Source organism: Gopherus evgoodei, chromosome 1 (assembly GCF_007399415.2).
Source record: "Gopherus evgoodei ecotype Sinaloan lineage chromosome 1, rGopEvg1_v1.p, whole genome shotgun sequence".
Taxonomy (NCBI): domain Eukaryota; kingdom Metazoa; phylum Chordata; order Testudines; family Testudinidae; genus Gopherus; species Gopherus evgoodei.
Window position 1 is genome coordinate 47006876 of NC_044322.1, and position 27171 is coordinate 47034046.

The 27171-nt window shown below is 42.1% G+C and overlaps 1 protein-coding gene across 1 annotated transcript in view; it reads left to right on the top strand.

Annotated features, from left to right (window-relative positions):
* Positions 1 to 27171, top strand: part of NBEA (neurobeachin) — an 853790-nt gene that overhangs the window by 275790 nt on the left and 550829 nt on the right. Inside the window, 2 exon segments of the mRNA XM_030563353.1 lie at positions 160 to 252; positions 8497 to 8605. Of these exon segments, the coding sequence (XP_030419213.1) occupies positions 160 to 252; positions 8497 to 8605 (202 nt within the window).

Here is a 27171-nt window from a genome sequence, read left to right on the forward strand (position 1 = left end):
CTTCCTTTCACTTATATATGTGTGTTCCTTTCTTAGTGCTTTTCTTACTATTTTATTGTTTACTTTCACAGTACTATGGATGATTCCATGGAATTGTCTGGTGTTTGGTGGTAAACTGAGAGAATATACTAACTAATTTTTTTTTAAATTTCATTGCAGAGTCATTTATAAATTACTGGCTTCCAAAAGTGAAAGTATCTGGGTGCAGGCTCTGAAGGTACTGGGATATTTTCTCAAACACCTGGGTCACAAGTAAGTGTACTGTCTGAAGTAGTTGTAGTGGCATACAATGATTATAATTCGCTTTCTTTTTGTAATATTCAGTTTAAAATACAAAACATGACATCTAGAAAGTGCTTAGAAGGCATTAACTGCAGTATCTAAGATGAGTAATTTGCAGATTGTTATTTTTATAGATATGCAGTGAGGAAAAATACCTAATTTTCCAATTAATTTCTTATAAAATAGTAATTTCAAAAGGTAAAAAACATTGTCTGGTAACTTTTAAATGTTTATGTGAAAATAAGTCTTAAACCAAAATTGTTGTAGAAATCAAAACAAAAAACCCAGTAACGGTGTTTATAAATTAAATGTATTGTTCTCATATGCCCATATATCTCTGAAAGTACAGTACATATGAAACTCAATATCTTATGGATCATTAAAGATTATTGGTCAGTCATTTGCATTTTCAGTTGTATTAGGAATAAACATCTGAGAATTATGTAAAGATATTTAAAAAGAGAATGTAAATAAATAAAATTGAGGAATAATAAAACATTCTCATAAAAATATTAGCTATTACTGTGCTATCCAAATACAGAAGGAACAGCAAATGAAGTACGTAAATACTGATAAAAATTAAATACAGAAGTAAGATGCAGAAAGTGAAATTTAGAATGAGTTGGTGCTATGTAGACAGATTTTGTTTAGTTTTCCAAATGCCATTTTGACTAGCCCCAAATTATTTCTAATGTGCTATTACATGGTGCTTTACATTTTCAAAACAATGTTCATACACTGAGTAATTGATCCTCTTAACACCCTGCAAGGTGGAATACATTATTAATCCCGCTTTACGGATGATGATACTGTGACAGAGACTAAATGACTTGCATGGAGTTACACATGTGCATCAGTGACAGAGCCAGCATGAGAACTCAGGAGTATCTGGTAGCAAGCCCTCTGCTCAGTCATTTAGGCTACCCTGCCTCCCTAATTTCATTCAAGTAGCTACAACCATATTGATGGCACGATATAGTAGGTATGGTAGAGTAGCATCAAGGAAAATTGTATGACACAGCAGAACCAAACACTTGATCATTTGGAAAGTAAAATCTCTATATACAATAGTTAATTTTTACATAGCTTATTGTACTTCATACATGACTCTCAAAATTCTTTAGATTTTGATCCGTGTAACATAAAAAGAAAAAAACATTTTTAAGGTATGCTTTTCTAGGATAATTTGGATTAAGGAGGTCAGTGATTATGACTGTAGACAAGAATATATGTTCTTTTTTCTTGGAGTGAGAATGTTATTTGGGTTCAGTTTTCAGTATTACCTGAAATTTCAAGGTAGCGATTTAGGAAGACTATAAGAGGGAATTTTATTAATGTGGGATGCTGTTAAAGGAAGGTTAAGGATTTTAGCTCAATTTGATGATTAATTCTGACACTTTAGAGATGTTGATTGGCCTACTTAAACAATTGAGTTATGAGAAGAAAAAATATTTTAAATAAAGAGTGTTTCTAAGATTTCTGTCCATGGGAAAAGTAAAAGTCTCTAATTTAAGGAAATCTGCTGTGGAATAAGACAGAGAACAAGTAGTATGTTTTACTGAAAAGTTCAGTCTTTCAAAATGTTTGATAGTAGGAAGTTACGATCTGGTGAGGAGTTGACATGAACAAGAAAAGTAGATAGATGGGACCTTGATTTGATGGATATGTAATTTGGAGTGACATCCAAGGCTGAAACTAGCAATATGATATTCCAGAAAGAGAATGTAGATGAAGAAGAAAAAATAATGATCAGCTGCATGATGGAAGGGGCTTAAGTTCCAGATGTAATGCCTTCATCAGAACTGAGGAAGTGGTTAGAAAAGTAGGAATCAGTCTAGGACAGGATATTTGTAGACGCACTGTTTTTTCTTGAGGGGCTTTAGGATAGAATGATCTATAAAGTACACTGTCTTAACTGAGACATGGTTAATTGTGGAAAAGATGCCTACATGGAATTTTTCTCAAGGGATTTATTAAGTCCAAATTGCTGCTGTTAATCATATTTTGTATTTCTAATTTGCATTGAACCTCTCAAAGGGTTTTATAAATATTACTGGCTAAAACCTCAAAACAGTTGTGTTAGACAGGAGTTCGTTCCAATTTAAAAATGGGTAAAAAGGCCTGAAGCAGAAAGGAATTTTCTGTACATTTTTTAGTGAATCTTTACAGCTGGAATATTTTAAAATGCTCCCATTTTGAAATTTGTCCTGTTCACATCACATTTTGGGAGTTTGAATAGCTAAAAACTCACAATCCTCATAAATACCAAATCACACACATGCATACCTGTGCATGTCTATCTGATATTTTTTTTCTGATATCTTGGACTTGGACCATTTCTAAAGTTTTAAAACAGTTATTCCTGGTAAATAATAATTGTGAATAGTACAATGATTAGCCAGAAGAACTGCTGGGTTCTCTCAGCCACTTCATTTTTTCTGACACTGCAAGCTTGATTCACCAGCCACAATCTGCATGTACCCCTAGTGAGAGAGGGAGGGAGGCTGGGCAGGGAAGAGATGGGACTTGAGGGGAAGATGATAATTTGTGAAAGAGTTTGGAGAAATGGGGTTTATTACGGATTTGAGAGACCCAGGGGCAAAGATGCTTGTGTGCAAAGTGAGGCCTGAGCTAGAGAGAATTAGGGCTATGCTGAGGCCTAGAGTGGAGGGAGCCACTCCAGCCTCCTGGCCATCAAGGTAGTAGTGCTATGAGGAGATCTTGATTCCTCAGTGCAAACAAGCTTGAACTTCCCCACACACAACCTTGGTCTCTTCATCCACCAACCAAAGCCTTTATCCGAACCCCTCCCCCCACTCACAACCCCATGTTCTGTTTATATGGTGCACTATGAAACAGTACCATGGAGAGGAAAGAGGAGGAGGTGAACAGATCTACATGGGGGATTTGGATGGGTGAGATTGTGGGGGACAGGGAGGAGCAGTTCTGTGTTATGGGAGCTTGGAGATAAAGCGAAATTTGCTCCAAGTTGCTGTTAGTAGGAGAAGATGAAGAGAGGTGGTTTGTCTAAACATGTAGCCTTAACTGTCACCGTAAAATACACTTTTGTTTTTGCACACACTGACTTTAATGCTGTAATTTGTAAATACAGAAATAACTTTAGAATAATCTCTAACATAAATCACTCATTCTCATACATTTTTCTTAAACATTACAGAAAAAATGACACTATTTGCAATTCTTCACACACCAATACAAAACCACATATGCAGCTTCACACAATGTAACTTTCAAAAGCTGCATTAATATTAATAATTAAAACACCTAAACATAAAACCAGTTAACATTGCTATAGTTCATAAGTGTCCATTGGCTCTTTAGCAGAAAAGTCAAGATAGTTAATGCTGAGAAGGGGAACTAATGGATGAGTGGAGTGTAGATATGTCAAGTGACTTAATTGATTCTTTCCTTCTTATTTATGTGTTTCATTGGCTGGTTATTCTGTTTAAACACCTCAATACAAAGTCTACAGAGTTGTGTCCTCTCTCCCTCCAATTGTATTTAGTTGATTTTTGTTTTTGTTTTTATACAGAATATATGTTGAGAATTTTCAAAATTAAAGGTGCATACATCGCCATAAATATGTCCCCTTGCATGTGCATACCACAATAATCTAATTTTATCAAAACATACTATTTCTCAAATACATTGTCTCAAACATATAAGATGACCACATTTGCAGTTGGGACATTGGATAGGCTGGTACTAGAGCGGTACTGAGAATTTTCTTAAGTGCACACCTGGTGAGTCTTGCTCGCATGCTCAGGGTCTAATTTATCACCATATTCAGGTTCAGGAAGGAAATCCCCCCAAGTCAGATTGGCAGTGATCTTAGGGAGATGTTCGTCTTCCCTCATGCAGGATGGGGCATGAGTCACTTGTGAGGATCCTTTAGGTATATGTTACTACATCAATTCTATGCTACTGCAGAGGCTTCAAGAACTGATGCACCTCAGTCCCGGTGCCTGTGGCACAGAATAATTTAGTCTCTTGTAATACTTAGTTTGTGGATGGTTGGATAGTGTTTAATGGCCTGTGATATAAAGCACTGGTCCCCAAACTGTGGGGTGAGCCCCACTAAGGAGCACAGAGGAACATTCAGGGGGGGTGCGTGGCAGGGACCGGGCCAGCACCCATGAGGGGCAGGGAGGGACACCCACTTCCAGTCCCACTCTATCCTCTGCCCCCAACTGCATTCAGCCTCCAGTCCTGCTCCATCTCCAGATCAGATCCATCCCCTACCCTACTCCAAGCTGTCATAGCATTCCCTCTCAGATCTGAACCTTAGAGTTCAGAAAATGAGATACTAGCACCTGAATCCTCTAAGCTTAATTACCAGCTTAGATCTGATAGCACTGCCACCACCCAAAAATATAGTGTTTTGGGGCACTCTGACCTCCCCAACCTTCCCTGGGGACCCCAAGAACCCAGATCCCTTGGGTTCTTAAAACAAGGAGAAATAAACCATTCCCCCACCTTTCCCCCTCTCAGAATTTCCCTCCCTGGGCTATCCTGAGAGATACTGATCCAACCTCTAAATCTCCATACAGAGAAGCATCTCCCTTCCCTTCCACAAAGAGGCAAACAGATTCAAGGAAAACAGAGAGAGATTCTATCTCTCCCGCTCCCGTCTCCCCCACCCGTCCTGGTGAGTTATCCCAATCCCCCGGAATAAAACAAGGGAGACAAGAAAAAAATCAATCAGGTTCTCTAAAAAGAAACCTTTTAATAAAAGAAAGGAAAAAGTAAAGAATTATCTCTGTAACTTCAAGATGTAAATATTACAGGGTTCTATAGCTTACAGACACCAGAAAGAGACTTTCCCCCCAGTACCAATACGAATCAAAATATTCCCAGCAACTACACACACAAAAGTTAACCAGCCAGATCCACAATTGCAAATAGAGTAAAACAATCAAAAAGCCTAAACCGCCTGTTTTTACTTACTATTTGGAAAGAAACTTAGAGAACCTGTAGTAATGTCTGGTCTCTCTCAAACCCTCCAACAGAAGAACCCACAACGGACAAAGAACATACACAAAAGCTTCCCTCCACCCAATTTGAAAAGTATCTTGTCTTCTGATTGGTCTTCTGGTCAGGTGTCCAGTTCCCTGCTTGTAACTCTTTACAGGTAGAAGAGACATTAACCCTTAACAATCTGTTTGACACAAGCCCAACCCCACTCTGGCCCATATCCCAGCTCCACTCTGCCCCCTCTCCACCCCTAGACCAGCTCTGCTCTCTTTCCCTCTCTGCCCCCAGACCACTTCTACCCCCAGCTCCGCCTTCAGCCCATGCTCCACTACTGAGGAAGCCTTGGCTGTGCAGTAATTGAGGTCGGGGGGCATGTACAGATTCTGTTAATGGTAAAGGAGGGTGCACCACTGATATAGAGGAGATCAGAGCAGATAACCTGGTTGTCCCTTCTGGGCTTAAATTCTGTGGCACAAGTGTGGTAACCTGTAGTATTTTTCTTCCTTACACTAATTTCATAGCCCCAGTGCTCCAGTGTACCTTTAAAATGTTGGAGTCTAAATTAGCTGTTACCACTTAAAGAGATCTTGGAATCATTAGGGATAGTTCTCTGAAAACCTCCACTCAATGTGCAGCGGTGGTCAAAAAGGTGAACAGAATGTTGGCCATCATTAAGAAAGGGATAGATAAGACAGAGAATATCATATTGCCTCCATATAAATCCATGGTACTCCCATATCTTGAATACTGTGTGCAGATGTGATTGTCCCATCCCCCCCAAAATATATTGGAATTGGAAAAGGTTCAGAAAAGGGCAACAAAAATTATTAGGGGTATGGAATGGCTTCCATATGAGGGGAGATTAATAAGACTGGGACTTTTCAGCTAGGAAAACAGATGACTAAGGGATTGGGGAGGGGATGGGATATGATGGAGTCTATAAAATCATGACTGGTGTAGAGCAAGTAAATAAGGAAGTGTTATTTACTCCTCATAATACAAGAACTAGGGCAAGAACTAGGGTTCACCCAATGAAATTAATAGGCAACAGGTTTAAAACAAACAAAAGGAAGTATTTCTTCACACAACACACAGTTAACCTGTGGAACTCCTTACTAGAGGATGTTGTGAAGCCTAAGACTATATCAGGGCTCAAAAAAGAACTAAATAAGTTCATGGAGGGATAGGTCCATCAATGACTAGTAGCCAGGATGGGCAGGTATGGTGTTCCTAGCCTCTGTTTGCCAGAAGCATCAGGGGATGAATCACTTGATGGTTTCTTGTTCTGTTCATTCCCTTTGGGGCACGTGGAATTGGCCACTGTCAGAAGACAGGATACTGGGTTAGATGGACCTTTGGTCTGACCCAGTATGGCCATTCTTATCAAATTTCTATGTAAGTTCTCCTTTGTAAGATAGGTGCTTACAAAACTTGTTAAAATGCCTAGGTACTGTACATTTTCTTTCAATGAGCAGCAAACCCTTCCTTGGGAGCAGTGTTCGTGAGAAGTCAGTTAACTATAAAGCCAATATTGCTTTGAGCACATGTAGTGTATATATAAGCCAGTAAGTTTTCATTATTATTCTTTTGTATCCTCAATCTGTAATATGTTACATATACCTGTATTGTGTTCATATAAATGACTCATGAGCTCCTTGCTATGTTCAGAACAGTACATAGCACTGCAAGATGCTACACATGTATTTGTTTGTTGAAACTTGTAATATATTTTATCATTTTAGAAAGTGTGGTATGTAATTATGAAACTGAAAACTGTATTGTAATGGATATACAGAAGAGGCAGAGCTAAGATTGCATTTCCTGACTTTTAAATTGTTAAATAAAATATTAAAATTTCATGATTATGTGGCTTTTTGTAAGAAACTGTATTTTAAAAAAGTCTGAAAAAATAACAAAAGCGTGCTATATTTATTATCTCCCTTGCAAAAATTGACAAATATCTGTGAATTTAATAAATTAGAGATATTTGGCTACATACCACCAGAACACTTTGTCCTACTTGCCTTTGTAGTTCCAGAGAGGAAAGTCATGAAAACTTCTCTATTCTAAAAAGCGACAGAGTCTTATGGCACCTTATAGACTAACAGAAGAAATGGAGCATAAGCTTTCGTGGGTGACGCATGTGTCTGATGAAGTGGTTATTCACCCACGAAAGCTTATGCTCCAATATATCTGTTAGTCTATGTGGTACCACAGGACTCTGTCGCTTTTTACAGATCCAGACTAACACAGCTACATCTTTGATACTTTTCTATTCTAAGCATTTCAGATATGACCACTGGCACTCTTTATCTATTATGTATTGGTTTAATCCATATTGTACCTATTCTTCCATATAGAGTGTAAATGCTTCTGGATAGGGACTTTGCACTTTATTTTCCATATTTTTTTCTTAAAGCGCTGTGTAGATTTATGGCACTATAAAATAAGTACTGTGCATATTTATGGTGCTATATACGTGTTTAAACAGAATGCAATTTGGGGGATTGGCTGAATTTCCCTGATGTTTTATTGGGAACCAGAGCTTCTTCCTTCTCTACTTTTAAGGTATAGTTTGTTCTGACTTGCATTACAATATTGTATTCCACTCCAGCTGGAATTTCACAACTCTTTAGAATTTTGTATTGCTTATACTGGATTGTTTTAATAGATATATGAGGACTGTTTTATTGTCTGTATGAAAGAAAGCTGTGAACAGAGACTGACGATGGTAATAAAACCCTTAAATGTTGAAGTACCTTTCTGGGAGACACATGGAAGCATAACACTGAGTTCTGTGAGGGAAAGGCAGCACTTCATGTTGCTCATCGGTTACCCATCTGTCCAATGTAGGGATATCCTTGACAGATTTGGTGGGGTGGAGGGTACAGCCTAGTCTGTCTGTCCTCTACCAAAGGAAAGTGTCTGTGATGAACATCTTTGAGGGCAAGAAGGGGGTTACATACAGGAACCCATCCTGCATATAAAATTACATTCTCACAACCATTCAGTATGGCCAGAACAGCTTAAATGAATATTCAGAAATAGCTTAAAGTAATATGCAACATTATATGATAAAAGGATAATAAACAATATAAAGCATAGATATTATATAGTCCAAGTTTGACATGTGAAAAAAATACATTACCTCTCTAGTTTTGCATCTACTTAAAATCTTCACCATGTTTATATTTTGTATTTTTATGTTCTTTCCTCCAGACGAAAAGTTGAAATCATGCATACCCATAGTCTTTTCACTCTTCTTGGAGAGAGGTTGATGCTGCATACAAATACTGTGACCGTTACAACATATAACACACTTTATGAGGTACAAATTACTTAAACATGCAAATAATATCATTAGTTGCAAAAATGTGTAAGAATAAGAAAATGTTATATGAATCTGTATTTAAAAGATTTCAATCTTCAGGTCACTGTGACTGTATTAAAATCTGAAATTTTAAAAAAGATCCTCTCTGAATCAAACAAGTACTTATTGTGTGTGTTTAGATTTTTTTCATAAGCACTGTTACGATTTTTGCAACTTGTCTGTAAAGCTTTACATACACCCATGGAGCTAGAAATGATCTTTTATTTAGATTAACAAAATTCTTTTATAAAGAAACTTTGAGAGCTCTAACACCTTCTGTTTCTGCAGCAGTCTTTTGAAATTCAGTGGAAGAAATCCGTGGAGCCACAGAAATGCCTCATTTGTTTTTTCTAGTGAAAGTCAATTGGTGTTTAGTTGAGTTGTAAATGGTTGAAAATTTCCATTTTCCTTCTCTAGGTTGTGTGGTTGGCAATGTGCCAAAATAATAACTGAATATGAGCACTCTAATGTAAGGCTGGGTCCGTGTTGTTGCCAAAAAAGCATCAGCACACACTGAATTGGGAGCCCCATGAGTAGACATCTGGGTATGCAAGATCAATTGAGATAGTGTGGGGCCCAATTTCTCCTGACAGACTCCAGGGACCCACCAAATGACCCCAGTGGTCCATACCCTTTGCTGGTGGCAAAATTCAGTGTAGGAGCCTCCCACCTCCTGGAACTAGGCCTTAAGGAACACATTGCATGGTGAATTACTATCGGATAATGAATTAGGTTGTGTGTGGGATTGCTGCCTCATTTGCTTTAGAAGTTGTAAGGTATGTACAGAAGGAGGCAGAGGATTGCAGGAAGAGAAAAGTGCTGTTGTGGTGAAGGAGTATGACCGTGACTTGAGAGGACTCAACTGTAGCCCTGCATATGTCACTGACTTTGTGATGTTGAGCAATCCAGCTAAACCAAATTTTGGCAAACTGTGTATTCTGAATTTTTGGTAGTGCCCAATTTGAAACACCTTGCACTGATTTTTCAGAAGTGCTGATGCTCAAAGCTGCAGTTGAACTCAGTTGAAGCAGTATATGCTCAGCTCCTCTGTCAGTAAGGCAAAGTGTGTCTGGAGGAAGTGAGCACAAAGTTGGGAGTCAGGGAGTTCTTCTTTGCGTGCCTATGTGTATTCCACTATGGGTAGGCATGCGGTTGAAGAATTCTTGCAAGTAATGTCTGTTGGTCTGTGCCTGTATCCATGTTCTCTTCGTGCTCTGCACCCAGAGTATAAGGGGCAGGGCAAGGCAGAACCACCTCTTCAGTTCCTTCTTACCACCTCATAGCCTGAGTCAGAAACCTCCAGTGTCCCAAGCTGATCCTCTCTCTTCTTCCTGTAAATATTTAAAATTTTAATTTAGTTTTCATTTTTGTTGTTAGTGTTTTGATAGTTCTAGTTAGCCAGTTTTAGACTCCCAACCCTGTGCTTCCAATCTCCCAGAATGGGATTTTGAGGATGCCAAAGAGTCTGGGCTACAAAAATTGCATTTTCTGCCCCTGCTTCTTTTTGGTGAGCAATGATCATCAGTGCTGCCTCTACTCTACCAAATGCAATTTTTGACACTCCTTTCCCAGCCTAACTCAGCAGGCATTAGAACTTCAACTTCAGAAACATGTTATGGAGCAGGACATGAAACCCCATTCAGACCCAGGCCAGGGAGACCTTCCTGGACATTGGCCAGAGTCAGCACGGAGCAAGATCCCTATTCTGTGTCTGACTCTAGAATTGATTGGGACGAGCCCTTTGTCTGACCCCCTCATGGGAGTAGGGGGCACTCTTACAAACATAAAAACAGATCCCCTCATAGATGATCTAAGGGGAGAGACCCGCCTCGACTCTTTCCAAGTCAGATGAGCCCTCGTGCCCGAGCCATAAGAAATTAGGTCCTCCTAAGCTACGTGGTCATGTTCAAAAGACTCATAGGAGTGAAAGTCCTTCAGTAGCAGCCTCCACATTGACTCAGAGGCTGACTTTGGTGCTACCTAAAATGAAAAACTGAGACCCAAAAGATCAGGAATTGCTGTTACTGTCAAAGATCATGAGTTGATTACCTGAAGGATTTTATCACTCTCCATCATACAAGCCACCTCACAAACAACAAAAGATGCATCTTCCACTTCACCTGTGGCTGCCCAGCCTCACTTTCCAACCAAGAGTTATTTTTAACATGACACCAGAGAGCTGCAACCTGGTATTGATGCTATCTCCACCTATTACTGAGATCCATTGGGGAATAACTAGCAAAATTTCCCTAAAACTGGGCAGTGAGAACAGCAGACAAGTACATGCTGGATATCCATTCCATCTGTACCATAGTTTCTCTGCCCCCTCCTCCAAAACCCGTGTCCCTGTCCCTTTTCAGGGACCCAATCTCATAAGGCGGTTCTCCTTCAGGAGGTACAATCTCTTCTCCAATGGGGAGCAATACAGCAGTGTATCAGGGTGCTGGTGCAAAAGCACCTAATTAGCCCCTGCCCAGTCAGCTCCAATCGGGGGAAACAGATTGGGGCTGATGGAAAAGGCCTGATGCTGGCCTCAGGATTGGCAACACCTGCTGGCCTGACAAGCCAAGAGCTATAAAGGCTAGGAGAGAGCCAGAATGTGGGGAGCAGCCAGGGAGAAGTCAGTCAAGGAGGGAATTGGAGGCCTCCTAGCTGAAGGCTGCCTCTGCCTGTAAAGGAAGTGACTAATCCTACAAGCCTTATTTATAAATACATTGGTGGTGGGAGAACCTTATATAAATAAAGACACAGGTGGTTCACAACCCTGAAGCCTCTCTGACTTTATAGGATCAACACTGGATTCAGTCAAAGTGAGGGCCTACCTCTCCACAGATTTCACTCCATGAGCACTGTGATAGACCTGGTTACACACAAACTTTAGTGTGTAATATACCTTACTCTCCAGGGCCATATGCCAGACTGAACCTTCACTGACTGTAAGCTGGCTCCAAACAGTATGTACTCAAAGTGCACACAGCATGAATCCCTCACTTTGAAAGAATTGTCCCTATGGTAATGGTGGAGGGACGCTGGACATGTGTGCATGGGAGTTCCATTTTTATCCCTCTCACCCAACAATGATAATTACAGACCTCTCCCTGGTAGGATGGGGAGCTCATATAAACAATCACATGGCACTAGGATCCCTTGGGCAGCCAGAATGCACATCAGTCTTCTGGAACTGAGAGCCCTACAACAAAACATTCCTACCATTTACACAATCCCAGCACATCCTGATAATGTCGGACAACATAACTACTATTTTCTGTGTAAATAAGCAGGAAGAGATGTTCTCCATCCTGCTATTGTAAGAAGTGGTCAATTTATGGACCTGGTGTATACAGTACCAAATAACCCTATCTGCAGTGTATCTCCCAGACACCAAAAATGTGCTGGTGGACAGCCTCAGCAGGCATTTTGCCACCTATCACAAGTGGGAATTACCTGATTCAGTAATGAACACCATCTTCACTCAGTGAGAAACAGGAAATGTAAAATAAACGTGAGCAATAGTTCTCTTCTACCTTGGACAAATCACTTCACTTCAGTTATGCCTCTCATTGCACTATTATATCTGGTTTTATGGAAAATTCGACTAGACAGGGCTCAAATCATCCTCATTGCCCCCAGATGGCCCAGACAATTTATGCTTTCCAAACCTCCTACAAATCCACTTATCAAAGTTCAGATCTTTTCAGATTTCTTGATCCAGATAAATGGCAGGGTCAGACATTACACTCCCAATGCTTTCATCTCATGGCATGGTATTTGGATGGGCATTGAGCCTAGAACGTTTCTGTTCTGAAGCTGTGAATATTACTCTCACTAGTAACAGAAAAGACTCCACTGGAAAATATAATCTAACCAAGTTGAAACCTTCATCTGTCTGGGCCCAGAAAAACGATGTGTCTCCAGAGGCACCTGATAGTTCCACAATTTTGGATTATATTCTTATCCTCAAGATAACAGTCAGGTTGTTGAAATCTGGTCAGAAACTTTCCAGCTGTGATTCCCAAGGGGAATCTTACTTTAGTGCTTTGAGCACTCGCTAAACCTCCCATAAAACTGCTAGCTATGTGTTCCATGTCTTGCCTATCAGTGAGGGCTGCCTTCCTTGTTGCCATCACCTCAGCCAGAAGAGTAGGAGTACTAGGGGCTTTAATGGTGGATCCATCAGACACAATATTCCATAAGGATAAGATCTTGCCTTTACTACACCCAAAATCCAGTCCTAAAATAGTTTCAGAATTTCATATAAACCAGTCAATTCACTTACCTGTGTTTTTCCCAAAGCCTCATGTCTGTAGTGAGGAATGCAGACTTCATTCCCTCCATCTGTAATGAGCATTGGCATTCTACCTGCAGAGAACAAAACAGATTAGGAAGTCACCTAGACTGTTCATTGCCATAGCAGAACAAGTATGAGGACAAGCCATGTCTTCTCACAGGATCTCTAGCTGTAGCCTTCTTTCAGTTGACACAGCTTCATTCCTCACGTGGGTAAAAGCTCACTCTATAAGGGCCCAGGCAACCTCAATAGCATCACTTCAAGAGGTACCCTTTCTTGATATTTGCAGGGCAGCTACATGGAGTTCCATCCACACGTTTACAGGACATTACACCTTAATCCAGGACTCTGCCACTGATGTATCCTTTGGGACATTAATCCTGCAAGTAGCTATACAAGCATCCTCACATCCACCTCCTTTCTAAGTACTGCTTGTCAGTCGCCCACAGGAGAATACACATAGGAACCACAACTCAAAGAAGAAAAGTAAGAAGTTACTTACCTTATTGTAATGAGTTCTTTTAGATATATGTGGTCCCTTGATGTGTATTCCACTACCTACCCTCCTCCTCTGCATCAGTTCATGACTGGCTTCATAGTAGAGAAGGAACTGCAGAGGCGGTCAGTCCACCTCGTCCCTTATGCCTTTGGTAAAAAGCATGAGGAGACCAGGAGCACAGATCAATGGACACTAATAGCAAATATTCTGCAGTCTCAGGTACATGGAGCGCAAGTGTGCCCACAGTGGAATTCAGAAAGGGACCACTTATCTCAATAACCTCTAGTTACATTAACATTACTTCCCTTTCCTGAGTTTTAATCTTGGTTTTGCCAGTGATTCACAGTCTGACCTCAGGAAAATCTCATTGTCTCAGTTTTTCCGCTATAAAATGAGAAATAATATGGAGTAATATGCAAGCTCTTTTTTTCTAGGGAATGAGAGAAATATTCTGCAGTAGTTTTTTGGATTTGACCAGAAAGAAACCTGTTGAATGTACTTGTCTTTGAATTGCTAGTTATGGCCTTAAACACACACTTCTCTTATGAAGCCAAAATGACTTACCAAATTGCTGTTTCATCTTTTTGTGCCAAGCTGTCAGAAAAGTTTTTTGTGCCAACCTGGAAAACCCATGGTATGTTTCTGTACCTTTGCAATGTAAATTTTAAAGTTTGATTGGATTAGCTATATCAGTCTCCAGTTAGAAAAAAGGCAAAACAATTTGCTTAGATTGAGACAGTTGAGTTGGGATAATTGAACTGTTGTGTGTCTCATGCTCAGTTAGATCTGTGTTTTTATTACTGCTAACTTTCTGTTCAGAGTTACAAGCATGCACCAGAATAAGGACCGTAGATATGGAGTGTCTAAATGCTCAGTTCATGAAATATCGTAGTCGACTTAAATCATTCTTATGATCTACAAATATAATATTGACCTTTGATCCTGAACACACAAATTTTTGTCATAATTATAAGCTCCTGAAAGTAAGTGATGCTAAATGACCCAGTGAAGACTCTTGCTTTCCGTATAGCAGTGCCTACATTTCTTTGACAAAAGTTCAAAGTTGCAGGAGAGGCTGATCTAAAATAATGGAATGATTTTGTTTGATACTTTCAGGTACCATAATTGCACGTAATCAGAACTGAGATGAAAGGTTACATAATATGTAAAAGATATTTGCCCTAAGACTGTTTGTATTGTAAGCCTTTGAGACAGGGAATTTGTTCTGCTATCTCTTGTAAAGTGTCACACACGTTTGTGGTGGTTTCTAAATGATTGGTGGTGATAAAGGATTCTATGTAAACAAAGATATTAAATATTTATAGCGGAACAAGCTTGATTACTGGTTAACAAATGGGCTTGCCGTGTTTTGAAATAGAATTTGGATCATTAGTGAACTGATTGCTTTAAGAGTGATATCTCCCCAAATATATTATGAATTCTCAAAACACAGAGGATATGTAAATACTGCTATTTAAGCTTTATTTTCTTCTTTGAGTGATTGTATGTGTCCGTTATGCTTTGTGGGCATGTCTCATGTACCAGTGCTGGATAGTCGTCCCTAGCAGTACCTATAGGAGTGGCTTCATCCATCCCTGCCTCCTTGTGTTCAGGGAGAAAGACATAAAGGGCAAAGCTTCCCGATTCCTCCTTCGGTTGCTTTTTACTGTTTGTGGTCAGTAGCTGGAGCATTCAGAACAAAATTGTGGGTACTTCAGCTTACCTTTTGTCTAGTGGTACTGTTCTTCATACATTTTTTTTCTTTCTACTTTTAAAATTTGTTTAAAATTTTCTTCATTCTTCTAATCAGGTGGGCCTCCGGGCCTTGCCTAGTACTGGTGGAGCCTATACCAAAGTCTCCAGGTTTCAAGCCTGATTCTGGTTGTTGAAAGCCAATGTCTGCCAGTGACCCTCATTTCGGCTGCTTAACATGCTGCACTGAAGATCATCTAAGAGACAGGTGTTCAGTCTGCTGGGGCTTAAAAAGCAGAATGAAAAAGCTGAGAGGGAAGCACCTCAACTTTCCATATATTCCATATATTGTTATGGAAGTGGCTCTTTTTCTGGCATCCAAACCCTCTTGGTCATAGTGAGAGAGCTCATTTACAACTCCTTCTGGGTATGCTCCCTTGGCATTGCCAATGGAGAGAAATCTTGGGAGAGCCCCATTGTCAGTATTGCTCTTTCAAGACCCAAGACACAGAACAATTCATGTCTCAAAAATGCAAGAAAAAGTTATCAGGTTCTTTGAGGTTCGTGGCATGGGACTTCCTACAGAAGGGCAATCTGGTACCAAGGGTAAAGTGTGTCTTTGGCTTGATACTCCCTGGTACCGGCTCTCACTCACACCCATAGACCTGAAGCATTGACTCCAGTATCCTCACCCCCGGGGACCATCAAGACCAGCTACTTCTTTGGCTATGAGAGTACATCAGCCATCACTGATCACAGTGGGACAACCTCCTATACTGGTGTCAGCAATTGTGGAGTCCTGTACGGCAGTGAGAGACGTATTATGGCATTTGGTGTTGCCATCACCATTGATTCAGGGTGAAAAAGGGGTTCTGGCACAGTCACAGATACCACACTTGTAGGCTCTAGTATAGTCTGGTATAGTCAATCTTAGGCCTATTAATACATTCATCTGCCTTCTCTGTGTCCGTCTTTAGACCTCTGGTAATGACTGCATATCTTTGCATGAATCCAATAGTTAGGGCGCCTTTCATGCTCACAGTTCCAGGCTCTGAAGACTCCTCCCAGTGTCACACTGCCTTGTCTTTAGGAAGAGGATCTGGAACTGGAATTGTCCTCAGTGGTACCAGAGAATTTAAAGTCTACCAAGAGCTCCTCAGAAGAATACAAGTAGAGATGGTGGAGGAGAATACAAGAATAGTTTGCGTCCAGCTATGATTGTAAAGGTAGTCCTACCTATAAGTAAAGCCATCAGGTGGCCTATTAAGATCCTGTGGCAAGCCCTTTCATCTATTCCGCTGGTGGATAAATGAATGGATTGCAAACACCAGCTTCCATCCCAAGGTTTTGAGCAGTTTTAATTAAATACTGTTCCAGGCTCACTATTAGCTGTAGTAAATTACAGATACATCAAGGCCAGGGACAAGGTTATCCCCATAGAAAAGGATGCAAAAACCAAGATCTATAGGAGGAAGATTTATTCCACAATGAATTTCCCTCTTACAGTCAATCATCAGGTTCCATTGGCCCGTTATTACTATTTTAATTGTGAGGCAATGTCTCAGTTGGCAAATAAATTGCCAGAAGGCTCTCGGGAACCATTCCAGTCTCTTGCTACGGAAAATCTGGTCTCTTGATCATCTCTACAGGCTTGTTTAGATGCAGCAGGGTCTGTGGCCAAGCCTATGGTGACAGGAGTAACTATGCACCATTCTTCCTGGTTGCAGTCATCAGGGATAGCTGCAGAAGTACAACTGAGAACGTCCCTTTAAAGGACTGTGCCTTATTCTCATCCAAAATGGATGAGGCATTATGCACACTATAGAACTCTAGAGCAGTCTTGAAGTTGTTAGGTCTGTACACCCAGGATACAAAGAGGACAAAATATCATCCTCAATATCAGTGAAAACAGCAATCCTAGTTCTATAGAGAGCCTGGCCATTCTGCATGCAGGCAAAACGCTTGTAGCAGGAAGCCTCTGGCTCGCATATTCTTAGTCACATGACCCAGCAACCACAAGTCTCAAAAGCCCCTGTTTGATTCCTATGTTAAGGACAGCAGGCTTAACTTGCCAGATCTTTCTGGTCCTTCTACTCCCTTCAGGAAGAAGCTTATCACATTCCCTGCTGGCTGTCACCTCAAACAGTGGATTCTGTCCTCTACTCCCATGCCACTTTCCAGTCCATTTTCAGGGACCATTCTCAAGAGTGTGTACTAATTCAAGAAGTGCAGACTTTAGGTTCTTTGGAAGCTGAAGAAGTGCCACCTCTTCTTCAGGGAAGGGATCCCCCCAACCCCGATACTTTTTAATAACCAAAGCCAGAGGAGTCTGACCCATCCTACACCTTTGGAGTCTAAACAGATACATAAAAAAATCTGAAGTTCCATATGGTGCCCCTTGCTCCTATTATTCCTCCCCTTGATTCAGGAGACTGTTAAGCTGAACTTGATTTGTAGGATGCCTACTTTCGATTTGGCAAACCATCCTGGTCACAGGAGATTCCTAATGTGCATGGAAGGAGAGGATCATTAATAGTCACAGTTCTGCCCTTTGATTTGTTGTTGTCACTGAGGCTTTTCACCAAGTGCATGGTAGTAATTGCAGCCTACCCCTGCCAGGTAGATGTTCATGTGTACTCTTGCCTGGATGCTTGGTTGGTTTGGGGTTGTTCTGGGCACCAAGTAAAGTCCACTGTCTGACTATCTAACTGTTGAGCAATCTGGCCCTGAATGTAAAGGAAGAGACATCAATATTATCACCTCTAGAAATAATAGAGTTAATTGGAATTGTCCTAGTCTAGACCTCTGCCAGGACTTTTCTGCCTCTTGCCAGGTTCCACGCTGTGTAGGACCTCTTGTTACCATGACTCTTAAAACCCAAAGATCTTGGTAACTATTACTCTTGGTGAGGTGGTGGCAGGAAATAAATCATGGAGACATGGCTGTCCAACCATAGGTGGCTAGCACAATCAGTACAATACGAGAGTGCTTTCACTTAAAGCTGCACTTTAATTTAGTCTCAAGCACTTACACATGTCCACAACAGGTTACAGAAACACCCCAAAATTAGTAGTTACTGAAGTCTGGAGTGGTCTTTGACTGGTACAATGACAGCTGTCCAATTGGCCAGTCTTGCAGCTGCTGTTGGGGACCCTAAACTGTGTCTATGAAGTGTCACACCTACCCCATACTTCTGCTTCTTATTTATTTGGGTTAGTGTAACAATAATATGTCAATAAAAAAAAAACCTTTAGCAAACCATTTCTAAGTTTAAGGAAGAGGTTTCCTCAAGCTATTAATTAGACCAGTAGTTCTCAAACTTTTGTACTGGTGACCCTTTTCACGTAGCAAGCCTCTGAGTGTGACCCTCCTTATAAATTAAAAACACTTCTTTTGTATTTTTAACACCATTATAAATGCTGCAGTTTGGGATGGAGGTTGACAGCTTGTCCCGACCCCCAGTTTGAGAACACCTGAATTAGACAGATGGGTTTTTACAGAGCCTCCATATTTTGAGGACCCTGAGAAACATATCCCAAAGGGCAGATATAGATAACTTTCCTGTTTTTCTAAAATACATAACTCAGCAATTTCAACAGAGATCTTACCAGGAAGGACACAGGGACAGCTCCCCCCTTGACTCCCTCTCCTCCTGGCTTCTTGCTAAGGCTACTGTACAGGCCCACTGAAGGCTTACTGACTTGGCTGCTTTGTCAGTAATTTTATTGATAGTGGCCTAGGCATTTTGCTGGTGTGCCAAAATCTCTTTGTACACTCTGTGTGTCACTCAAGGATCAGTCACGAGCCACCGAGAGAAATTGCCTTAGGCTTCTAGATCTCACAACTGCATGTGATGCCTTATGCCAAGTTGCACCTCAGAGCAGTGCAAGCTTGGCTGAAGTCAGTCTGTCATCCTCATATTCACTAACTTGACTAGCTAGTATACATCCTGGACAGAATGTTGGGATCTCTGAATTGGTGGATGAGCCAAGAAAACGTGTGTGTGTGCCGGGGGGAGGAGTCACCTTCTTTCTACCTCCCCTTCTATTACTTGGGTAACAAATACTTCAGCCATGAGGTGGATGGGGAGCGAACATGGACAATCTTCAGGCTCAGCCTGTCCTTGAGACCCATTTACATATACATGTTCTTAAGTTGCACATCTTGTCAGATGTCACCAATGTGGTGCTCTGCTTTGTTCAGTGATAGTCAGTTGTATGTATTCTGTGTGCTGCCCTGGCTCTGCAGATTGCTGGCACAGCAGACCCTGAGAGAACCTCCAATGACCACTGTTAAGGTTTCTTCCCCACTTTGAATTTTAGGGTACAGATGTGGGGACCTGCATGGACACTTCTAAGCTTAATTACCAGCTTAGATTTGGTATCGCTGCCACCATCTAGATCCTCCGTCTGGAACACCCCCTTTCCTCCCAAAACCTTCCCCTCCCAGGGTAGCCTTGAGAGACTTTTTCACAAGTTTCTGGTGAACACCGATCCAACCCCTTGGATCTTAACACAAGGAGAATTTAACCATCCGCCCTCCTTCCCCCCACCAATTCCTGGTGAGTCCAGATCCAATCCCCTTGGATCTAAAAACAAGGAAAAATTAATCAGGTATTAAGAAAAAGGCTTTTAATTATAGAAAAGAACGGTAAAAGAAAGCCCTCTGGGAGAGATTAGCATACCAGCTACTCTCACAGACAACAGATTTAAAACACGGAGGAGGTTCCCCTGGGCGCAAATTTGATTACACAAAAAATACCCAAATACCCAATTTTGATAATTTCCTTAATGGTACCAAGACAAGTTACAAAGAAAATAAACAATAAACCTATTTATTCCTTTTTAAAACTTACTACTCTGCTAAGAGGCTGGTTCCTTGATCTTTTTCACTGTGGCTGAAACTGAAAAACTAAACAAAGGAAAACTTTCCTCCTTCCTTTGCAAACATCTTGTTTCCCCATTGGTTCCTCTGATCAGATGTCAGCTAGGCTAGGTGAACTTGTTAACCTTTTAGAGGTAAAAGAGGCATTAACCCTTAACTATCTGTTTATGACAAGCCCCCCCAAATTTCAGGCAGTGTTAAACCACACTGGTAGTGATTTTTTCCTCGAACCTTAGACTAAACAGATTAATAAAACACATGCACCTTTACATATACTACTAATTATGTAAAACTACAAGATTTTTTTACATTTTAAGGACAATTTTAACCAGTTAACTTTGGGAAACTTTTACGGGAGAGTGCATTAGCCACTTTGTTAGAAGCTCCTGAAATGTGTTGAATTTTAAAATTAAAATTTTGGAGAGCTAAACGTCATTGAAGTTTTTTGTTGTTTCCCTTGGCAGTATGAAGCCACTTTAGTGCAACATGGTCGGTTTGTAGCTGGAAACACCGTCCCCAAACGTATGGGTGTAGCTTTTTTAGGGTATACACAATGGCATAGCGTTCTTTTTCACTGATTGACCAGTGGCTTTCCCTCTCAGTTTCTTGCTGAGAAACACGACAGGATGGAATTCTTGATCCGGTCCTTCTTGCATTAAAACTGCTCCTACACCACGCTCAGATGCATCTGTGGTTACTAGGAATGGTTTGTCAAAATCTGGGGCCCTTAGCACAGGGTCAGACATGAGTGTTGCCTTAAGCTGGTTAAAGGTCTTCTGACACTCATCAGTCCACTTAACTGCATTTGGCTGTGTTTTTTTGGTCAGGTCTGTTAGTGGGGCAGCGATTTGGCTGTAGTGTGGTACAAATCGCCTGTAACATCCTGCCAAGCCTAAGAAGGATTGGACCTGTTTCTTTGACTTTGGGACAGGCCACTTTTGGATAGCATCCACCTTGGCCTGTAGGGGATTTATCATTCCTTGACCCACCTGGTGTTCAAGGTAAGTCACTCTGTTTTGGCCTATTTGACACTTTTTAGCCTTAACAGTTAGTTCTACCTGCCTGATGCGTTCAAAGTCTTTTTCCAGGTGCTTTGCCCATGAATTAGAAAAAAAGGCCACATCATCGAGGTAGGCAACTGCAGATTCTCCCAATCCTGCTAACAGACCATCTACAAGTCTTTGAAAGGTGGCGGGTGCATTTTGCAGCCCGAAAGGAAGCACATTAAATTCATACACCCCTGCATGGGTGACGAAGGCTGACCTTAGCTTGGCGGGTTCATTTAGCGGTACTTGCCAGTACCCCTTGGTTAAGTCTAATGTAGAGATGAACTGGGCACGTCCCAATTTCTTCATTAGCTCATCGGTGCGTGGCATTGGATAGTTGTCGGGACGAGTTACAGCATTTAGCTTATGGTAGTCCACGCAAAAGCATATTTCCCCATCTGGTTTGGGAACTAGAACCACTGGAGATGCCCATGCACTGTTAGAGGGGCGGATTATACCCATCTGTAGCATGCTTTGGATCTCCCGTTCTTTAGCAGCTTGGGCATGAGGAGACACCCGGTAGGGTGGGATTCTAATTGGGTGAGCATTACCTGTGTTAATGGAGTGGTATGCTCGTTCAGTCCGTCCTGAGGTGGCTGAGAACATTGGTGCAAAGCTAGTGCACAGCTCCTTGATCTGCTGTCGCTGCAAACGTCCAAGGGTCGCGGAGAGGTTTACTTCTTCCACGCCACTGTCACTTTTTCCTTCGTAGTAGACACCTTCAGGCCACTTAGCGTCAAAGTCTCCCTGGGCTGTAAACTGACAAAGCTTTAATTCTCTGGAATAAAAGGGCTTGAGAGAATTAACATGGTACACTTTAGGCTTTAGGGTTGAGATGGGGAATGCTATGAGATAGTTAACAGCTCCCAGCTGCTTTTGGACCGTGAATGGCCCTTCCCATGATGCTTCCATCTTATGGGCCTGTAGCGCCTTTAAGACCATAACCTGGTCCTGTACTTTGAAGGAGCACCTTCTGGTATGTTTATCATACCAGGCCTTTTGCTCTTCCTGAGCATCCTTTAGGTTTTCTTTAGCAAGGGCTAAAGAGTGTCGGAGGGTGCTTTGTAGGTTGCTTACAAAGTCTAGAATGTTAGTTCCTGGAGAAGGCGTAAACCCCTCCCATTGCTGCTTCACCAACTGTAATGGCCCCTTAACCTCGTGGCCATACACAAGTTCGAATGGTGAAAACCCTAAACTGGGATGTGGTACAGCCCTGTAGGCAAAAAGCAATGGCTGCAACACTAGATCCCAATCATTGGAGTGTTCATTTACGAATTTACATATCATGGCCCCCAAAGTTCCATTAAACCTCTCCACCAGGACATTGTTTTGATGGTGGTAAGGGGTGACAACCAAGTGATTCACCCCATGAGTTTCCCACAGGTTTTCCATGGTCCCTACCAGGAAATAAGTTCCTGAATCTGTAAGGATGTCGGAGGGCCAACCTACCCTGGCAAAAATGTCTGCTAAGGCCTGGCACACTCTTTTACCCCTGGTGTTGCTTAGAGCTACTGCTTCCGGCCATCAGGTAGCAAAATCCATGAAAGTCAGTATGTACTGCTTTCCTCTGGGGGTCTTTTTTGGGAAAGGACCTAGAATATCCACAGCTACTCGCTGAAACGGGACCTCAATTATGGGGAGTGGCTGGTGGGGTCTTTGACCTGGTCTTGGGGCTTTCCCACTCGTTGGCACACCTCACAAGACAGGACATAATTAGCAACGTCCTTGCCCATTTCCTCCCAGTGGAAAGACTTTCCCAACCGGTCCTTGGTTCTGTTCACCCCAGAATGACCACTGGGATGATCATGGGATAAGCTCAAGAGCTTTACCTGGTACTTAGTTGGAACTACCAACTGTCTTTGAGGACGCCAGTCTTCCTGGTGTCCTCCAGAAAGAGTCTCCTTGTTCTGCAACAAACTGGGATTGGTTAGAAGAACTGAGTGGCGGTTGAGTGCTCCGTGCTGCCACCCAAGCTTTCTGAAGGCTGTCATCTGCTTCCTGCTCAGCCTGGAACTGTTCCCTTGATGCTGGAGACATCAGTTCCTCCTTGGACTGTGGACTTGGGCTCGGTCCCTCTGGAAGCGATTTAGGTGATGGGGTTGTTTTCGTTGATTGTGAACTGCTCTTCGCTGGTGCACTGTGATATTTCAGACTCTGACTGAGCCTCTTGGGTAGGGTTGTCTGCTGTCTCTGCCAGTTTAGTTCTGCTGGTGCCCTCTGGCGTTGGAGTTGTAGATGGGTTTGCAAGCGCTGGAGTCCGTGCTGGCAATGGTTCTGGTGCTGGTTGCTTTGCCAGTTCCGGTTCTGGAACTGGATTCACTATGGTTGTAGCATTCATGGGTAGAAGATCTAGTTCTACCATCTCTGTCTGGGTCTCTGGAACACAGACGGGGCCCTGGTGGATGGCTCAGGAACAGGGATGGGTGTGGAAGCTTGCTTGGCCTGGCTGCGTGTGACCATTCCCACCCTCTTGGCTAGCTTCACGTGGTTGGCCAAGTCTTCCCCCAGTAGCATGGGGATGGGATAATTGTCATAGACAGCAAAAGTCCACATTCCTGACCCACTTTTGTACTGGACAGGCAACTCAGCTGTAGGCAAGTTTAAAGATTTTGACGTGAATGGGTGAATTGTCACTTGGGCCTCTGGATTGATGAATTTGGGGTCCACTAAGGATTGGTGGATAGCTGACACTTGTGCCCAGTGTCTCTCCATACGATAACCTTCTTTCCGCCCACTCTCAAGTTTTCCCTTCGCTCCGAGGGTATTTGAGAGGCATCTGTGCCTTGGGATCTTTGGTTAATTGTGGTGTAATGAACTGTAATTGGTTGGAGTTCTTGGGGCAGTGGGCCTTTATATGTCCCAGTTCATTACATTTAAAACATCACCCAGCTGACTGATCACTGGGCTGAGGTGGGTTGCTGGAGACTGGTGAGGTGGGACAATAAGGTGTATGGGGCTTTCCTTGGGTTGTAGGTGGGGCCTTGGCTTGCCCCCGGTAATAGGGTTTAGTTTTGGTTTACCCCCTCTGATATTCGCTCCAACTGCTAGTAGTTTTTTTCTTTTCTGCCACTTCCACCCATTTGGCTCCAGTCTCCCTCACCTCTATTACAGTTTTGGGCTTCCCATCTAGGATGTACCTTTCTATTTCCTCAGGAACATCCTCTAAGAACTGTTCTATTTGCATTAGGAAGGACAGCTCTTCCAGAGATTTAGCACTTGCTCCTAATTCCAGGCATCCCAATTCTTTCCAGTGTGGTAGGCGTGTCGGGTAAATGACACATTTGGTTTCCACCTTAGGGCTCTGAACCACTGACAGGCATGCTCAGGTGTTAGCCCCATTCTGATTCTGGCCTTGTTTTGAAAAATTTTATAATTGTTCATGTGTTCCTTAGGCATTTCAGCCGCCACCTCTGCTAAGGGTCCACTGAGCTGTGGTCTCAGCTCTATCATGTACTGGTCTGTAGAGATGCTCTACCCATGGCAGGCCCTTTTTAAATTTTCTAAGAAGGCCTCAGTATTATCACCTGCCTTTTAGTTGGGGATTTTCTGGGATGGAAAGCAGTACCTGGAGAAGGGTTGTTAGGGTTGGCTGGTAACTCCTACTTAGCCCTTGCTAATTCCAGAGCATGCTTGTGGGCCTCCCTCTGGATTTCCATAGCCCTCTGGTGGTCAGCCTCTTTGACTTTCTCTTCTCTTCTCTTTTTCCTCCATCTCTTTTTCTTTCTCCTCCATAGCTCTTTTGTGGGCAGCCTCATCTCTGGCCATCTGTCTGTTATGTACCTTTCGGCTCTCCTCAGCCTGGAGTTTGGCTAATTCCAGCTCCTTTAGTATGGTTGTTTTTTCTTTGCTTGACATGTTTCCCTGCTCTTCCTGAACTATCTTGGTTTGCAAGGTAAAAAAAAAACAAAAACAACCCACAGCTTTTAATTGGACTTCTCAGAATGAGAAGAGACTGGAAAAACTGGTTTGTAACTTGTCTTTTGCAAACTGTTAATTACCCTCCAGCTAAGCCCAGCTGGAAATCCTTTCTGACAGAGCCTTGTTAGAAAAACGTTTATCTGTTTGCTTTCAGGGTATCTCTCCTTCACTGCTTTCCCAGTATCTCAAAGGAGGAAAAAAAATCTGGCTTTTGGTTCCTAAAAATCCCTCACCACTGCTCACCATGTCAAGGTTCCTTCCCCACTCTGAACTTTAGGGTACAGATGTGGGGACCTGCATGGACACTTCTAAGCTTAATTACCAGCTTAGATCTGGTATCGCTGCTACCATCTAGCTCCTCCGTCTGGAACACCCCCTTTCCTCCCAAAACTTTCCCCTCTCAGGGTAACCTTGAGAGACTTTTTCACCAAGTTCCTGGTGAACACCGATCCAATCCCTTGGATCTTAACACAAGGAGAATTTAACCATCCCCCCCTCCTTTCCCTCACTAATTCCTGGTGAGTCCAGATCCAATCCCCTTGGATCTAAAAACAAGGAAAAATTAATCAGGTATTAAGAAAAAGGCTTTTAATTAAAGAAAAGAAAGGTAAAAGAAAACCTTCTGGGAGAGATTAGCATACCAGCTACTCTCACAGACAACAGATTCAAAACAGAGGAGGTTCCCCTGGGCACAAATTTGGTTACACAAAAAATACCCAAATACCCAATTTTGATAATTTCCTTAATGGTACCAAGACAAGTTACAAAGAAAATAAACATAAACCTATTTATCCCTTTTTAAAACTTACTACTCTGCTAAGAGGCTGGTTCCTTGATCTTTTTCACTCTGGCTGAAACTGAAAAACTAAACAAAGGAAAACTTCCCTCCTTCCTTTGGAAACATCTTGTTCTCCCATTGGTTCCTCTGGTCAGGTGTCAGCTAGGCTAGGTGAACTTCTGAACCCTTTACAGGTAAAAGAGGCATTAACCCTTAACTATCTGTTTATGACAACCACAAACTCCAATAAGGTACGAAGGCACCCGACCAGGTTTATTGCCAAACGAAAGAGTCTCTAACTCCCTGTACCAGATGTCTACAGTTCTGCTAGTACATATGTGCTCCCTGACAATGGACCGGCTCAGTCAGTGGTGGGACTTACCACTAGGCCAGACACAGACATCCATTCAAGGGTGAATTCTTATACACAGGTACAAACAAGTTACATATTACTCCTGACATATTGAGATACAACCCCTCTATGTGTTAGGGTGCTGCCTCTCTCCTGATACATGTTGGTTCGAACCAGCAACTCTATCATATTACCCTTTTGCCCATCTTTAGGATGGGTCAGCCTATTCCTTGTTATGTTTGGAACGTGCAAGAATTGGAGTGTTCTTGTTACCATCCTGGCACATGTTTAAATCTCTAGTGTCCAGTACCTTTTAGGTACGTGCATTTTTGCAACATCAGCTGCCTTCTTGCCAGCTTCTGTGAGCAGGGCCTGCCTCTGGCTCACAGTTTAACTTTGCTTTATGTTAACAAAGTCTTGTCTTGACCATTACTTTGGTTCAGACCTCATACCGGGCCTCTGATACAAGGGTTTATGTTTCAAGGCCTCATCTTACTACAGCACGCAATATGCTGTGAGCAGTTCCTGCCTCACATTCAGGGCCAGACTGCACATGTGCTCACCAGTAACACCACAGCAGTGTTCTTCATGAACAAATTAGGACACTAGGTCAAGACAATGTGGAACAAATTCTGGAACTTGTGCATATGGAGCTTGATCGTTCCCAGGGCATCTTAGTTTCTGGATGTTCGAGATGGCCTGGTGGACCACTTGAGCAGATCCTTCAGCTTAGACCACAAATGGTCTCTCAACACTGCTGTTCCAGCTTCACTATTTTCTGGGACAAGGACCTGCTGTATTCATATCCACCAGTACCTCTAATTCCCAAGATCATTTTCAATCTGAACCAAAATCGAGGTAAAATGATCTTCATAGCTCCTGCCTGGCTGAGGCAACTATGTTATTCCAACGTATTCAATTGGGAACTCTTGCTCTTACCACTAATCAGAGACCTAATAATTCAGAATCACAGGCATGTGCTGCACCTGAATTCTCAGGTGTTGTACCTCATGGTTCAGTTCATCAGTGGTTAAATGCAGAAGAGGCACACAGTTCAGTGGCAGTCC